Below are 17,036 nucleotides of genomic sequence, written 5' to 3'. Positions count from 1 at the left end.
AATGGCAGAGGAAACCCTCCATTCCCAAAGCAGGGCCTGGCCTGCAAAGAACCGGTTTCCTTATGTTTCCTTATCTCTTGGATAACTTAGTTGTTTTCTGTATATAGGCATAAAAGTGAGCGCTCATGTTTGTCCATATAATAAGATATGATTTCACTGGCCGAGGAAAAGACTTGCAGGGAAATATCAGACTGCACACGTGGAATTCAGCAAGCATAGGGGTAAATTAAGGAGTTAAAACTTCAAAGGAGGCCAACATTAGTTTCTTTTGTTAAACATAAAATCAAGTTCCTAGCAGCAGAGATGTGCCATAGAGAAAGAGACAAGAGAGTGACTTTGGCTATATGTCTGTTTAAAAAATAAAATACATTATCTTGGTAATGGTATCCAAGTTAAACTGGGGTATAATAACAACTACAGTTCAGCAATGAAGCAACCGGTCTGTCTTCAAGTTCATGGCTTTTCAGATCTTTCATGTACTCTGTTATTAACACATTAGAGTGCAATAAAATCATCAATTGGACCATGCGAACCCTTGAAATTGACTATGCATTTGAGTGAATTATCCTCTAGGTACTTCAACATTGGGAATTGAGCCCCTTTAGCTCTCCCCTTTGTCTGTTGCTATGTGAAATTTCAGTTCTGACCATCAACATTAGGTGTACCACATGAACCTCAGGTATCTATCAGAGCTTCATGGCACAATACAAGGCACTAGTTGGCCACACATTCAATATCAATACCACTGACCACCAGGTCCACCTGGAGCAGCAGCAACTTTTCTTGCCATGTATTGAGGCTTTGGCTGCAGTCCATTTGAACCTTCCATCCCATCATCCTCTGCACCCGTCTCACTTTTATAGCCTGGGTTTCTCCTAGGATATGAACAGTTTGACGCTGCGAACTGAGCTGAAACAGATGGATTCCTGACTATCCTCCTCTTCTCAGTTTCAGCCGTTACTGCTACCCCACAGTTATTGTATCGCATCACTGAACCAACAACCTTTCCCGGCCTTGCTGCCACACCTACAGACAGTGAGCCACAAATGGGTACATTGGATGAGAAGATCATAGTACTGTAAATCCATAGGAAGTATCGGATGAAAATTACATTACAATTCCTTAAAACTATTTACAAAATAAATCATCAAAAAAAATTAAAGTAAATGTGTGCAAAGATGGAAATATAAGCTCTTATTGGTTAAAAGAAAGATTACTTAAAATGAAACAAGCATCATGAAGGCACAACACTCTTGTCCGATAATACCATTCATGTGTGTGTCGAGTAAATAGGAAGTAAGGGAAACAGAGAAGGGATAAAATGCATGTAAAAGTCAATCATCACACCTTGAATATTTTGAGGTGCTGGTAAAGGAAGCCGGGACATAGGGATAACATTACTCCTATCTACTGGTTGTTTCTCAACTTCTTTGATGGAACATTTGGACAAATCATCTGCAACGTCCGACGTATTATGTATTTTGTTGTCTGAATACAACACACAAGGCCTGCATGACAGTAAAAAATCAGCAGTGTTGGCAATTCCAAACCAGATACAGGGGATGTATTCTATTTGGAGTTTCACAATATAAAAAATAATAATAATGTGACCAAAGAGGAAAGCAACAATTTCCAAAACAGTTACAGAAAATTAGAATACCTGGGCAAAGATGCATGTTGCCTCTCAGGTGGAGCAACAGTTCCTCCCTTGCCGTAATGCTCCTCAAGATATGCAAATTGCTTCTTGAAGTGATCCACAGCACTACTCGAAATAGAATTGAAGGAAAGAAATCAGGGGGAGAAACCAAAAGCTAAATTTAGAGATATAAGAGTAATAAAACCAGCCAAATCCAAAATACATCAATCTAAATAAAATATGCAAGAAAATCACAAATTTACAATTCCCTAAATAAATAATCAATTCGAAGCCAAAATTACATCTCATCAGAACATTCCAAACAAATTATTTCAAAATAAGAAAATTAGCAGATACTGAACAGCAAGTATCGATATATCATATAGTTACTTTCATATCTATGAAATTAAACATGAAACTTGAAAATGATGTTGATCCTTATATCATAGTTACTTTCATATCTATGAAATTAACTTCAAACTTGAAAATAACGTGGCTTAAACCTTATGCGAGAAAGATAATGGAGATTGTTTTCTTAATATATGGGTTGCCATGGCATTTTATTTTGTGCTTTCTTCGATAAATCGATTATTTTAGCCATAACTCAAATCTTCTTAAACACTACAGAAGTTACATTAAACTATACAAGATACTGCAAAAAAATAGACTCCTCAATGAATGAAAATGAAAATTGTAAAACCCACAAGAGCAAGATTTTATGAACTATTAAGCAACAATATCAGGTGGAAGCAACATCCCAATATGTTATGTTCATGAAGTGCTAATGATATGTAAAACAAAATTTGGGTAGAGATTTAGACAATACCTCGGATACATGAAGCCTGTTGGTTCTGCTCCCTCTAGAAATTCCTTCAACATCTTCGGATGGTACTCCAGAATCTCACGGTATATAAGCTCACGGACATCTTCCTTTGTTATCCGGCGTCTCTCAAACTCAAATTCCATCTTGGTAACAGGCTGAGCAGATGGTTCTCTCTCAACCTTGGCCAAGCCTTTAAAATATGGATCCGCTAGAGCCTAACATTATACACACAAAACCCTATTAACCAGATATAATACAGCAAGTGAACCGTAGATAGATGGACATCAAAATCTAACCTCTTCAGCAGTAGGCCGATCCTTAGGCTCAAATGCCAACATTCTCTCTAACAACCGAAGAGCTAGGGGGTCTGCATTTGGAAACTTTTGTGAGAAAGGAACTGGCTTCTTCTTACGCATGCTGCTCAAATATCTACGAGCTTTCTCATTTCGTACCTATTAATACAATACCAAGGTTGCATTAAGTGACTAAACAGAACAAACAGATAACAAAAATGCTAAAAGGAAAACTGAACAACAGACCCTAGCAATGGCTTCAGGAGATGGAGTTCCAAGAAGATCAGTCATAAGGTCTAGTTGATGAACAACATTTTTCCCAGGGAAAAGAGGTTTTCCAGTCAAAAGTTCTGAAAATATGCAGCCAATGCTCCATATGTCTATAGCCGGTGTATACTGAAAAACAAAAGTTCATGATAAAATTTATTTAATAACTCCAACATTAGATAATAAAACATTAAGACACATGGAAACATTATCCATTTTCATTTCACAAACATCATCAACTTAACACTTTAGAATATGAAACAAACAATGATACTGATTCCTATTTAAATCTTAGAACTATCCAGAATAGACATTATAATGTAATTAAAAGTAGCAATTCTGATGCGGAGGAATGGCATGGAATCTTTTACTATTTCCTACCTTTCTAGTTGTTTTCAAATTAATTATACTCAACACGAATTGGAATTTTGGAGCAGCACACATTCCTTAGTAGACTACGTGGATGTAAAAACCATAAAGGACGGATAAAACGGAAGAATACTTCAAGTTTCATCTGTTAAAAAAGGGTACAACTCAAACAAAGAGGAAAACTGTACCACACAGCTATAATACTTACAATGTTGTATGGAACTGAAGGTTCGAAGGTAAAAAGCGATCAAGAAAGCAATTATATTGTAGGGATAAGAATATTGAGGGCACATGAGATACAAGGGGGATAGGAATGAGAGCAATACAAAGAATTTTCAGGAAGCACAAATGAAAGATGGTAAAATCTCGCCTATTTAGGTATGTGTGGAGAAGACTGCAAAAGTTCTAGTAAGAAGAGTAGGCCAGATGTAAGGTACCCCCCCTTAATAGAAACCATTAAGAACCAAGAAGGATACAAAGATCAATGGCTTGTCTATATAGCTACGACCATGATAGAAGATTACGACACCATTAGCTGACCACTCAGGGGGAAAACGTTGTTGTGCATATATTATTTAGTGCAGTTAAAATTTAAAATTGCTATCTGACACATTCATCACGAAAAATAAAACTTTTTGATTAAGTAACTCAACAATCACTACTTAAAAATATTAAATATTTGATGAAATTGACTAGCGATGCTAACTAATAGTAGTAACATTTACTGCACCTTGGAAAAAAAGGATCCGCACAACTCAGGAGCCCTATACCACCTTGTTGCAACATAATCCTGTAAGCAAACAAACAGAATTGAGAAGCAATGAACTGAGAAGGACGGCTATGTTCAATTGAAGGTATTAGTATATTAGTCGCAGGGAAAAAGAACCATACTGTCCAGAAGATAGCAGTAGGGGTATCATTGAAAGCCACTCTCGCAAGTCCGAAGTCACAAATCTTCAGCTTGCAGTCAGCATTTGCTAAAATGTTCTTTGGCTTTAGATCACGGTGAAATACATTTGCTACAAGTTCATAAAAAAGTTTAATTTATCCGAAATGATAGTAGCAACTAGGTTTATACAGCAAAAAATATATAGGCTATAGCAAACAATCTATCAAAGAGCCCCTAACTGACCAGTGTGTATATACTTCAAGCCTCGAAGAAGCTGATACAGGAAAAACTGGTAATGCTCTGGCGTCAGATCATCATTAGCTTTGATGACCTGATGCAGATCAGATTCCATGAGTTCAAAGACAACATATATATCTTTGAATTCCCTTCTAGAAGGAGGTAAGAGAATATGCTTGATCTCCACAATATCTGGATGGCGTAAAAGTCTAAGAAGCTTAATCTCACGAAGAATGCGAGTAGCATCAGAAACATGCTCAAATATGTCATTGATTTTCTTTATTGCAACCTTTTCTCCAGTGTGTGTATCATATGCAGAGCAGACAACACCATAGCTTCCTTTACCAATTACTTCCTCTATTCTGTATCTGCTCCCCTCACCATATTCTGTAAAGAAGTCCACATCCACGGACGACTGCATAAACACACAAACCAAGCTACTATACCATCAAACTCGAACTCAACATTTTTACATAATGAAGAGAGACAACACTGTTCCACATTTTTACACCCAAAAGTTGCTAGACTGGTGTCTTAAATTTGCACACAGGACCATGAACGACAGAGGATAAAAGTAACTCCAAAGTTTTTAAAGACGGATATCAAGATAGTAAATTTAAAATTGCACAAAAACCACGGAGTGTACATTAGACTTTTAAATCCCAGATGCCGAAATTTCTTGGTACGACTAAATTTCATAGGGATAAAAGCTGAATTGTGAAGATAAAATACAAACCGTTATTACGTGTTAGTGATTTTATAATATTAAAATAAAATGAAACATAAAGGAGGAGAAGTGGGGGCTAAAATAATCCACTGCAATAGTTTGCAGATACCATAGAAACCAAAAAAGTAGACAACCAAATCTTAAACGAAGGAAAACTTTCTGCAGGACCTCTCACAAACAAACACTGCAGACTTGGGCATATGCCAGAGAAATATAACATTTGCCAGTCACGTTGTTTCTTCTTAACTAAAAACGGTTCTCACGTCCAAAAACCAAAAAGAGAGAAAAAAAAAGTAGTTCCAGGGAAGATTTAGAGCTCCACGCTAGATGGTATTAAAAAACATGTTTTTTAAATCATAGAGAATACAAATTCCACCCATGTCCTATAGATGCAGAACTCAACACAAAAAGCATCCACTCCCCTTCAATACCTACCCAATTTCTCTCCGAACAATACAAATCAACAACAAACACAAATTAAGCTACAACACATATCAGTTAAGCAACTTTACCTTTTTTCTCTGATCAGGATGCATCTCTGCAACTAAGCATAAAAACCCTACAAATGATTTAAGCCAGTAGGTGCATCCAACAAACCCCTCTCACCTCAACTCAAATTCAGATCACGCAAACTCCCACTTCCACTTCAGAATCCCAGAAAATTAAAAGAGACAACCCCAGCGGCACCAGAACGCCCCAGATCAAAAGAGGGTGTTCAAAATGCAAACCAAGAAAGAACAAATCGAAAGGAATTAGTAAAAGTAAAATCTTTCAGTTCAAACTTGAATGGAACTCAACAAGAAAACCGACCCAGAAAATCTTAGCGGCGAATACAGCAACTGCAATTAAAAAACAAGAACACGTACTGGAACACAACTCTGTTAGAATTAAAAAAAAAAAAAGGAATAAGAAACCCCCAAAGCTAAAAACAAATGGAGAAAGAGTCGAAATGTAGCTGAAAAGGCCAAGGACGCAGATCAAGCTGGAGTGTGAAAGCGTTAAGCTAAGAATCAGCGGAAAAAACTAATCTTGGGAGGATCTGCTACGGCGATAACCACTAACGCTGCTAAAGGAAATGAATAAATAGATGCGTAGAACAAAGGCTGGAACTTAGCAGAATAAGATTCTTGATATTGGGGTATTGGAAGAAAAGATTGTGATGGAAAATTGGAGTGAATAAAGGTACACAAACTTTTGGATCTCACACAAGCCGCGTACTACCGGTTCAAGTTGAAGAAGATTGTGGTGCAGAGCTTTGGAAAGTGCAAGAGAGAAAGAGGGATGAATAGAAGAAAAATAATACTATAATTTTAATTTAATACTATAAAATAATAATTTTGAAAACGAGTGTGATTGTAAAGGAAGAGTATTATTGCAAAAAAGTATGAGTGTGTCTTTGCCACTCAATTTCTCCCTTTTCCTAATTTATTTTTTCGTTTTTTTTTTTTTTGTTTCATCCTTTTTCTAAGATATTGGATAAGATATTATGTGGAAGGAGGTGTTTGAATCTTGTGGCATTCCTTACTCATGGTCAATAATTGTTGCTTAACTAGCTTCTGATTGATTCCCAGAGATAAAAAAATTACATGTCTCTTATGATTATTGTTAATCAAAGAGTGAAAAGAAAGTGAAGAAGGTAATCCAAACAAATTAGAGAAATACATGTTTCGATTTAATGTGTAATAAAAAAATAATTGCAATAAAATGTCAATTGCAAGATTTTCAATTTATTGGCTTGATTTAAGCATTTAATTGATTTTTTATTGTCAAATATGTGGGCCATTTTTTTCCTTGGCAGCAACAGCGTCCAACTTCCTGGAATTGGTTTTGGATGTCTCATCAAAGTCATTTTCGATTTCATTTTGCACGTTATGTTACGAACAACCAGTCACAAGTTAGATAACTTTTATAAAATTAGATATATTTGGTACCAGAGAAATAATAATTCACACAAAAATAAGAAAAAATGAAAACATAATTATTAATTTATTTACTCTTGAAAATTTTCTACTTGTTTCGAAAACATACACGTACATATATAGAATATGGAATTAGTGTGGTCACTGATATATTTTTTTTGTTCTGTTAATAACAACAACAAGAACATCATGGAATAATTTAATAGAGATATCATTCCATTGAATTCCTCATATTTCAAACGAAAGACAAATAATAGGGACAAGAACATTGACGAAGGTTTGTGTCCAAAAACTATTGAAGAAAGGGCACAAAATAAGGCAAGTATGAATATTGATGTGAAAAAATCGAAGTTAGAATTCAGTAATTCCAAATGGCATGTGCCTCACATGGCTTGAATACTTCTTAAATCGTGAATCGGTGGCTTTTAGGTATAAAATAATACATGGACTCGGTTCTGCCAAACTTTATCTTTTTAATTCAACTATGACAGTTTTCAAGCTGTTCCCATTAATTTTCATTTTTTTATATAATAAATATATTGGCTCTATTTAAAAATGCACTGAATCAAATAATAAAATTGGAAATAATTAATTTATAAGCTTTATAAATGGATTGCTGAAAAATGCAATAATACTCATTTTTCATTTGTAAATTTCTAAATTTAATCAGAGAAGCAACAATTTGTCCTTAAATAAATAAATCAAGCGACATATCTTTATTGGGAGAAGTTTAAAATCCTTTCTTCAAGCAAAGGACACCTTGTTGCTTCTGATTTGGGGTAGAAAACAGATAAACACCGACCTATGTTATTTCGAGCAAAACAAAGCTTTCAATTCTCTTGGTACTAGAAAAATACGTATTAAAAAGAAGAAGTTTATCAACAAAATAATGTTCATTTTTTTTATATGAAACTGAATCATTGTTTGTTTTGCCCCAAAATAGTTCCCAGAGCACCAAAAATCATTGCAGAATCGTAATGGCCGTCAATTTCCTTTGTCAAATGGAGAAAAAAAATGGAGAAAACAGAAGAAATATAAACTTCTGACAAGAAAAAATTTGAGGTGGGGACAAAGTATGGGTTGTTTCTTACACACTATGGTTGCAAGAGATGCTCCAAGAAACTATGAAGGTCAACGAAATGGTGATTCCACCGTTTGTACTATAATCAGGTCCACCACAACTATTTTTCTATCACTGCTTTTCATGCAATCATAGTAGAAACCACATTTATTTTCAGATTAAATACATCGTAAGATTGAATTATTATCGTACTTAGTCTGATTATAGTATGAAAACGGCTCAGGGAAACTCTCCAAATCAACTTAACGATTGGTTTCTTAAATCCAACACAGGTATTTATGCTATGTTTGCTGTTTTGGAATGTCCAAACACGTTATTTTATTTGGTCAAAGTATTATTTTTAAAAATTTTCGAAATAGGGTTTATATTATGCATACAATGGAACTTGATGATGAACCCCACAATTGAATTTGAAGTCCAAAAATGTATCTCAATTATTTTTCATTATTGATGATTACTCTCACGTGCTCCCAAATAGTGAAGATCCATGTCCCATGCATAATCAAAACTATTATTATTATTAGTTCCCAACTAACTGGGTAATGCTTTTGAGTTGGACGTTGAAACATCAAAAATCAAAACACGATGCTTGTTATCATTCTTCTTTTTTGCTTTTGTTTTTGCCGAAGCTAGACATCAAGATAATAATAATTATTATAACAATAATAGTATAATAGTTTGCAGGTCTTGTATGAATCCTTATACGTAGATTTCACTAAGATATTTTTGCGAATTCAAAAATCATATAGAATGTCCCTATCTTAAAGAGTACGAAAATGATATTCCAATATAATTTGAACTAATTTTTCTATGAACGTGAGGTGATGATGTTGTGCATCTTTTAGTGTTCCATTTTTTATTTCTGAATACCAAAATCTTTGTTATGACTCCACATATAATATGAGAGCACTCCCACCAGAGGTGGGAGGTGTTGTTTACTTTATTTATTTGGAAATGCCTTGAAGCAAGGAAGATAAAGGATTTTTGAGTCTACTGTAACTTTAATTTAATTTCATTTTCATGAATGTAAGGTGATGATGTTGTGCATCTTTTGGTGGGTGTTCCATTTTTTATTTCAAAATCTAAATACCAAAATCTTTTCCAGCACTCTCCATATAATTTGAGAGAACGTCCCACCTTTGGAAGCGGTTGTTTGTTTTTATTTATTTGGAAATGCCTCCAAGCAAATTCTACTCAGATTTACGTGATACTCAAAACTGCTTGGGATATCTCTCTTGTGAGGTATATCGAACGTACAACGACGCCATTTTCCTATGCTTCCCTGCACCATGCAACCAAGATTTATGTTATATATGAATTTGTATATGCATTTGAATGTGGGAAATTTACTGTCATTTGTATCAACTACACCTGACGGATATGTAATGCAGTGCGAACATTATCATCATTGGCCCAGAAACCGCAGAGGAAGTATACATAACTCTGGATGGTAGTTCACAAAAGGTGTGTTAAACAACCAATGCATGTTATAGCAAATATATCACTTTACAAATATGCAAAGAAAAAAAAAAACATTTGTGATTGAATGAGGCATGAAGATTACTCGACAGTTTAAGGATGGCAATTTGAGACGAGTGTTTAGGAAATTCGTGGTGGGATATTTCTTAATTAGTGATCTCCTCCAAGATGTTTCACTATCAAGCCACTCAAATGATGGGTCCAAAATACAGGATCTCTTAATTCCTGATAAAGCCTATAACAATGAAACAATTATTGACATTGTGATTTTTTGTTATTAGAGATTCTACAAATGAAAATCTTGCAAGTAAAGATCAAATAAGCGTACCTCGTTGAATGACTCGATATCTCTAGAGCATAATACATTTTTGACGTGTACTTTTATGTACTCTCCTCTACAATTTTTTTGTAATGACTTTTCATTGTAACAAGAGAGTTTAGTTAGCATTTGATTTTCTTCAACAGAGTTTTTGATGAGAATGAAATTACCTCATATAATTCATCGAAAATAAGTCCCATTCCATCGATCATTAAAGTCGCTTCCAGTAGTAGCAGCATTCCCTAACAGGTATCCCTAAAGAAAACAAAAAACATTTTAGGATAAGTACATTGCGTTTGTTTATCTTCTTATTTTTTTCAAATTTCGCCATACAGAAATATATTTTTAATTATTTTGACAAGGTTACCCTCACACCTCTTTAATTGTTTGAAAAATATTTTAATATGTACCCTGTAAAAACAGTGACGAACATTTTATTTTTGTATCAATACACATCTTTGACAATTGAGACATGCTACACAAGGTATTGTAGTCAACTACTCAAATCTCACTTTAAATTGGTCAAATTTGTGTTTAATATTAACTAACTACTTGGAATATATGATCAAGCAGTGAGCAGTTTTAGTATTTGCAGGAGATCTCACATCCGAATTTCCATGGTTTTTTAATGCAATCAATCATTGTACAAAACAAATTAATGTATGTGAGAAATTCACTCCTAAACTTCTGATTCTCCTCACAGAAACATTGTAGTAATAATTGTGGAAAAATGTATACCCAACGTCAAAGAGATACTTTAAGATGCTAACCTGGAGATTTATCCATGGTTGTACCCCTTTTTCATTTGCTGAAAACAAGAGAATTTGGCAATCACTAAACTTTCAACCAATCTATGTTAACCCAATGACGCTACGATATACAAATTAATCAGCTTCTACCTATGGTTTGTGGATCCAATTTGTAGCGCATAGAGCTTTTTCTTACCTTGTGAAATTTCTTGAACAATGACTGGAATAGGAATGCCAGAGTACGAATCGCCACCAATGTAAACTTCGTTTGACAAAAAAGTTGGATGATCAATCAGCGACTGCAAACAGTTAATAATCACTGTAACAACTAATCTTTTGTCTACAAACAGAGCAGATAAAGGTGATGATTGTGAAATAGAGAAACGAAAGAACAGGATGAAGACCTTTCTTAGAAATTGTCTGACTGAGTTTAACGTACCCGGTTTCAAGGACAAAAGGAAGTGGTCCATCGAATCCAGGAAGGAACTTTGGAGCCACACCGTGCTAATTGAAGGAAGAACAGTGATAACAGAAGAAGGGGAAGTACAAGGCCATAACAAATGAAACCACAAGTACTGTAACTACCACTGAAGTTAGCCATTTTTAATGGTTTTTCCCTTTTGTTTACGGCATTTCCATGGTTTTTAAACGGAGTTTGTGAGTCCTGTATGACAAGACACCATTGTTTTTAATTATTAATAATCAGTATTTCTCTGTAACACGGAATTACAGAGTTTATAATTAAGATCATGATAATAATAAAAAATAAAAGTAACTTTCAAATCTAAGTTGTTAACAACTTTTAAATTTAACCTTTTGATATCACTTGTTAACATTTTTTATCTTTTTGTAACTTCTTTTGTCTCTCTTTACTTTTTTTTAAGAGTCTTGTACCAATTTTTCCATCATCTTCTAGTTAGTATATTTTTTCTTTTTATTCGTGTTGATATTGTTTTTATTTTGTTTTAGATTTGTATTAGAATTATAAATGCGTTCCTACATTTTTTATTTTTCAATACTTTTCGATTTACGAGTTTTGAGAGTTTTTTTATATATATCTTGATGAGGAACTGAAATTTTCCTACAAAATTATCAATTAGATTAAGGTTTAGTCTTTGTCGATAATAGATTAATTGGAGTATAATTTAGAGTTGAGTTTGGTGGAGAAAGATAATTTAAGTTTAGAAAAAAAAAAACTTACTTTAAGCATTTACAATCAATAGATTTGAGCATTGATGAAATTATTGAACAATTAAGAAGTATTCTTTCATTCTTTGAAAAGTAGGAGAAAATGGATTTGAAAACGCATTGATTTTTGTTAAAGAAACTGCTATTGAAATAAATATAGAACCTAAATTTATTGAAAAATGTATTAGACGCAAAAAAGAAACAACTTAATGAAAATAATGAAATGGTAAAATCTCTTCAATAATTATTTATAATTGATTACTTTTTATAAAGTATAGATAAAACAATTAACATATTTCAACATAGATTTGATAATTTAAAATATATTAAGATATTTTTGATTTTTTATTTAGTGTTAAAAAACTTAAAGTCACTACATTATACCTTTTTGAAAGAAAAATGGTTAAACTTTGAAAAATCTTTAAAACATGATAATTTGTTTGATATTGATGGATTTAATTTATTTTAAGAATTAAATTTCTTAAGAGAAATTATAGGTTCAGAAAATAATAAACCATTTGATATTCTTAATTATATAAAAAGAATAGACTTTTTTTTGAAATGGATATATAACTTATAGAATAATGTTAACAATTCAAGTGTCCATTGCTTTAATCAAGATGAATTTCTTAAAGCTAAAGATAATAAAAAACTTATTTGAGATCAACAATGTCTATAGAAAGATTACATATATTAACCTTATTATCTATTGAAAAAAAATATTAAATAAAATTAATTATGACAATTTAATAAATAATTTTTCATAAAAGAAAAACTCAAAAAAAAGTATTAAAATAAAGACCTCATTTTTAAATTTGTTTTAGATCTCCTAAACTTTTGAGCTACTCTTGCAATGACTGTGAATTCAACTGATGAAACCAAACTTAATCTTAAATCTTTGAGGAAAAACTATCATGCATGTAATTCTTAATTTGTCATGTTAATCATTAGAACTAAAAGGCATATTTGAATTAAAAGTAGTAAGGGAGAGAAAAGTCGTTTGGTCTTCCAAAAGAACATGTACTTTCTTTAATGTTGTTCGGCCTTCCAAAAGATAGAAAAAATATAATGTGTTCTATCAGAGGATAAAAGAGATTGTGGATTCAACTTCTCCATTAACAAAAAATTAATATCTAACAATTGTCGATAAAATAAAAAATAGGGTCCAAACCTATTTATCAATAGATGAGATTGTTCTTTTGTATTTCTATTTGTCTATTGTAGATTAAAATTACTACATATTAAGGTTCTTGTAATCTTTCACATACATAACAATAAAAATACTTTAATACAATGTTTAATACAATGTGATCACTTTTAACTTGGCATATCCTTAATACCTTTGATATCCGATTATTCAAATACCAATTGTAGGATTTGCAAGGTGTCTTTAGAAAGATAATAACTATCTTTATTTGGTTGACAAAGATAAATCTACCTCGAGGATTGCCTCTCATAGTAGATGACCTAGTTTGGTTGTTCCTACAAAGGCCTCTTAGATAACCATCTACTGAACATAGCAAAGCATTCTTTAGGATTGGACTCTGGAGCTATGTGGCTTCCACCCTGAAAGTATATCAGAACAAACAATGAAATAAGGAACTACCAAATATTGCCTTATACTTCATTCTCACTGCATCAACTCCACCATTCAAATTTATTTTTGTAAAAGGGATCCATTAAATTTATCCCTTCTTCACCTATCTAAAATACCCTAATCAAATGGAGTCTTCGTGTGACCCACAAGAACCGTAAGAAGAACAGAAAAAACTTGCCTTCACAGTTGCAAATGTCATACGATTGGAGTAAGTTCTTGTGTATCTGCTTGCAGGAAAACAAATATATATTAATACACAATATTCAATTACTTTTTTTTTTTGTAGATAAAGTAATCCTAACTAAAGTAAGGGGAATACCCTGCAACTTGGCCATCTGTATACCATTGCCTCCAATCATCTACGATGGAGTAGTTCAAAGATCTTATCCATGCCTGAGTTGCCAAGAAAGCTATTTTCATGTCATGGTCGCCACTGTTATCAATACAACAGAGAAGTTATTTACCTTGTGATATTTAAATTCCTTCATCTGTATTACCTTATTCCTTTTGAGCATAGAGAAAGGATATTGACCTGTATATCAGTGAACGATAACCTTTTCTACTAAGGTTTACATGATACCCATAGCTTTCTGGAATATCCATATCGTGAGGTATATCCAAGGTACACCGACGCCATTTTCCTATACTTCCCTGCAACATGCAACCAAAATGCAATTTTATAGCCAACTTACAAGTATGCAAAGATCCACCTCAGTACTGTTTGAGAATTTATTTTTTTTCTCAATCTCAAACTTTATTCTTTTGTGTTTTGAAATTGTTGAGATAATAGACTACCTATACAGTACAGTCATGCAAACATCTAACTGAAAGAATCAGAAAAAAATATTTTGAATATTAAAAAAAAAGGTGTCAAATTCTATATGCATAATACCTAACTACTTACAAACTCATATCCAAAAAACAAAAATGTTACAGAATTTTTTTTTATCATTGTTATTGTTTTTTTTGAAAGGGAATGATGCGTATGTGAAAGGATCGTGATACATGCGGTTAGGCTAAAATAGAAGAAGCCTAACGGGTGTATATAAGAAAACGGGGGTGCATGTAGACAAAAGCAGTTGTGGAAAGAAGTATGAAGAAAAGCAGGCCCACACACTTAGCATGTTATTTCCATGGGACCTTCTCCCTGCACCTCCAACCCCCAACATTGACCGTTATACCCTTATTTTACATACGGGTGAGAGTGGGTGAAAGTGGGTAGGGACGCAGTAAATTTCATTTACTGCCTCGCCAACCCTGCACCCCCAAAACTGATTGCATGTTTCATATTCTCCCGTTTTTCCTCCATCCCAGCTTAAGTTTTTTTTTTTTTTTTTGTGTTTGTTTGTGATGTGAAACGGAATTTGTTTTCCGTTTCATAAACTATATCACGAAATCTTTTATAAAACGGATTCTCGCATATATTTCAAACTTTTATGAAACAGATTACAAAAGCTGTTTCGCCAAAAAAGTCAAAATGTATGGGAAATGGAATACAGATTCCGTATCATAACATTGTGAAATGGATTCTGTATTCTGTTTCATAAAAAAAATTCATAACATTGTGAAACGGATTCTGTATTCTGTTTCATAAAAAAAATGTATTCCGTTTCATAAAGAAATTTTTTTTTTATGAAACGGAATACAGAATCCGTTTCACAATGTTATGAAACGGATTCTGTTTGTGAATATTGCTTCCAGGGTCTTCCTAGGTACGTTTTGGTGGTGCCATTACTTCCGGCCAAGTCACTTGCCGCTGTTATGGTACAATTGTGTATGGAGGTTCCAGTATTCTGGTTCACGTCAGTTCTACCCTGTGCTGTAATGGCATTGAATTGGTTCTGCATTGGGAGTCTAGGGTACACATAGAAAATACCAATGACGTCAAAATATACAATTCGGTCATTTCCGATGGTTGGTCACGAAACAAACTACTACTTTTGTTTACTATTGCGTCAAAACCCAAAAGTCAGTGATGAATTATCCTTTTATACAGGTGATGACTGCGTGTCCATTGGAGCCGGTTGCCATGATGTTGATATAAAGAACATAACATGTGGACCTGGTCATGGTATAAGGTAATTAACTTATTTATTTTGAAGAAAATGTTCCAATATATTATTATATACATTATTAACCAATCTTATGTTATAATTTTAATTCAGCATTGGTAGTCTGGGAAATCACAACTCCAGAGCCTGTGTCTCAAACATTACGGTGAGGGACTCGGTTATAAAAGTGTCAGATAACGGGGTTAGGATCAAGACGTGGCAGGGTGGATCAGGAACAGTATCAGGAGTGACATTTAGTAATATTCATAGTGTTAGGAACCCAATCTTATGAATTTAATATAAATGCACTAATGCCCCTCATTCATATATAGTTACGTATTCATTTTATACCACAGTCATAAGCGCCATTTTATTTTTAACTTTTATAATAACTAATTTCAGAGTCATGTTTAGCATAACCTTTTTAGAATTTTTTATAGAATCATTAACGTGAATGTAAATTAAAATCAATTATTATACTTATAAAACCATTTAAATAAATCCCTACAGTTTTCCCAAATTTTCAATTGGATCCCCGTACAAATTATAAAATATGAAAACAGAACCTAAAACATTTTTAATAGCAATATAGAATGGCAATTAATGCGGAAACTTTATAAACATATATTAGGCAGCCATCAATTAGTACCAATCTAGTTAGGAATTTTTACAAGTAAAGCCATAGACACCACATGTAGTGCGATAATAATTAAATCACATGCAGCTGTCGAAAGAAGTATGAAGAAAAGCAGGACCACACACTTAACATGTTATTTCCATTTTTTAAAATGTCCTGTACTTAAACCTTCCAATTAAATTTACCATACTCATACTCTGACATAGATATGGGCACTGCAAAAGAAATGGGTCCACACATGAGTTGAATTGCATGCAGAAGAAGTATGAGATAAAATCGAGATAAATCGTAAAATAGTAAAAATCTACTGAAATTTTGGTTATAAAAATCTAACCTATCCTTGATAATAAAACTGTGTACCTGAGTGGCGGATCTGGATAGAGATCCGTGAGTGGATTTGGATGGAAGAAAGTGAAAGTTTATTGCATTGTGATAACCTCACCTGTGGGACTTAAATCAGGATCACACAGTTTCACACATCAGGGGCCTTTTGGTTGTTCTTCTTTTCCTTCGTGTCTTCTTCTCTTCTCTTCAGGTTGTTCTCACTTATGAATCTCTCTCGTGTTTTTTTTCTTCTGCTCTTTTTTCTCTTATTGCTGCCCCTCTCTTTTGAAGAGGCTGCTGCGTATTATAAGAATAAAGACCACTCCCACGTTGTGTCCGAGACCAATTTTACAAGCGGTGCATTCTCATTTATTGTAAAAGATTTTCGCATCAAATTAAGTAATGTAATAGAGTATGCTTTTATAATATATAAGTATATGAAATCATTTAT

General features: G+C 33.4%; 3 protein-coding genes across 9 annotated transcripts; all 3 read right to left on the bottom strand.

Annotated features, from left to right (window-relative positions):
- Window positions 1–205: 205 nt before the first annotated feature.
- On the bottom strand, window positions 206–6,556 carry LOC114188035 (mitogen-activated protein kinase 15-like). The gene is made up of 10 exons (XM_028076521.2): window positions 5,754–6,556; window positions 4,521–4,929; window positions 4,280–4,407; window positions 4,119–4,178; window positions 2,999–3,148; window positions 2,756–2,911; window positions 2,463–2,674; window positions 1,661–1,762; window positions 1,348–1,508; window positions 206–1,026 (listed from the first exon to the last, which is right to left on the bottom strand). Exons 1-10 carry the CDS (start codon window positions 5,775–5,777, stop codon window positions 737–739), a joined length of 1,692 nt encoding a protein of 563 aa, XP_027932322.2. The 5' UTR covers window positions 5,778–6,556; the 3' UTR covers window positions 206–736.
- A 2,766-nt stretch (window positions 6,557–9,322) lies between these two features.
- On the bottom strand, window positions 9,323–11,643 carry LOC114189154 (littorine synthase-like). Of its 7 annotated transcripts, none has more exons than XM_085674518.1 (8): window positions 11,228–11,635; window positions 10,985–11,087; window positions 10,810–10,847; window positions 10,210–10,294; window positions 10,049–10,135; window positions 9,806–9,955; window positions 9,613–9,684; window positions 9,324–9,523 (listed from the first exon to the last, which is right to left on the bottom strand). In XM_085674518.1, exons 4-8 carry the CDS (start codon window positions 10,276–10,278, stop codon window positions 9,401–9,403), a joined length of 501 nt encoding a protein of 166 aa, XP_085530644.1. In that variant the 5' UTR covers window positions 10,279–10,294; window positions 10,810–10,847; window positions 10,985–11,087; window positions 11,228–11,635; the 3' UTR covers window positions 9,324–9,400. The 7 variants fall into 7 exon arrangements, with proteins under 7 accessions (XP_085530646.1, XP_085530647.1, XP_085530644.1 ...); XM_085674519.1 differs by having other exon boundaries at window positions 10,985–11,050; XM_085674520.1 differs by lacking the exon at window positions 10,810–10,847 and having other exon boundaries at window positions 9,323–9,523; window positions 11,228–11,637.
- Window positions 11,644–13,304: 1,661 nt separating this feature from the next.
- LOC146885914 (putative serine carboxypeptidase-like 52) lies at window positions 13,305–14,280 on the bottom strand. Its single transcript, XM_085674654.1, has 4 exons — window positions 14,106–14,280; window positions 13,893–14,006; window positions 13,752–13,797; window positions 13,305–13,542 (listed from the first exon to the last, which is right to left on the bottom strand). The coding sequence occupies exons 1-4, from the start codon at window positions 14,231–14,233 to the stop codon at window positions 13,459–13,461; spliced, it is 372 nt and encodes a 123-aa protein (XP_085530780.1). The 5' UTR covers window positions 14,234–14,280; the 3' UTR covers window positions 13,305–13,458.
- Window positions 14,281–17,036: the final 2,756 nt, after the last annotated feature.

The sequence above is a fragment of the Vigna unguiculata genome, chromosome 6 (assembly GCF_037176805.1).
Source record: "Vigna unguiculata cultivar grain cowpea cultivar isolate G323 ecotype 2 chromosome 6, ASM3717680v1, whole genome shotgun sequence".
Lineage (NCBI taxonomy): Eukaryota > Viridiplantae > Streptophyta > Magnoliopsida > Fabales > Fabaceae > Vigna > Vigna unguiculata.
Note: the sequence above shows the minus strand (reverse complement) of the source record. Positions and strands in the feature narration are given on the sequence as shown.

Bases quoted from the DNA above. Each gene is read 5' to 3' on its own strand.
- LOC114188035 (XM_028076521.2), bottom strand. From the start codon at position 5,777: ATGCATCCTGATCAGAGAAAAAAG. The intron at 4,408-4,520 runs GTCAGTTAGGGG...ATGAACTTGTAG, and splicing joins CTTGAAGTATATACACACTG to CAAATGTATTTCACCGTGAT. The intron at 1,027-1,347 runs GTGTGATGATTG...CACTGTCTGTAG, and splicing joins AGCACCTCAAAATATTCAAG to GTGTGGCAGCAAGGCCGGGA.
- LOC114189154 (XM_085674520.1), bottom strand. From the start codon at position 10,278: ATGCTGCTACTACTGGAAGCGACTTTAATGATCGATGGAATGGGACTT. The intron at 9,956-10,048 runs GTACGCTTATTT...TCATTGTTATAG, and splicing joins ATATCGAGTCATTCAACGAG to GCTTTATCAGGAATTAAGAG. The intron at 9,524-9,612 runs GTGTAGTTGATA...TGCATGGTGCAG, and splicing joins CTGCATTACATATCCGTCAG to GGAAGCATAGGAAAATGGCG.
- LOC146885914 (XM_085674654.1), bottom strand. From the start codon at position 14,233: ATGTTGCAGGGAAGTATAGGAAAATGGCGTCGGTGTACCTTGGATATA. The intron at 14,007-14,105 runs GTCAATATCCTT...TATTGATAACAG, and splicing joins TATCGTTCACTGATATACAG to TGGCGACCATGACATGAAAA. The intron at 13,543-13,751 runs GCAAGTTTTTTC...ATATACTTTCAG, and splicing joins TGACATTTGCAACTGTGAAG to GGTGGAAGCCACATAGCTCC.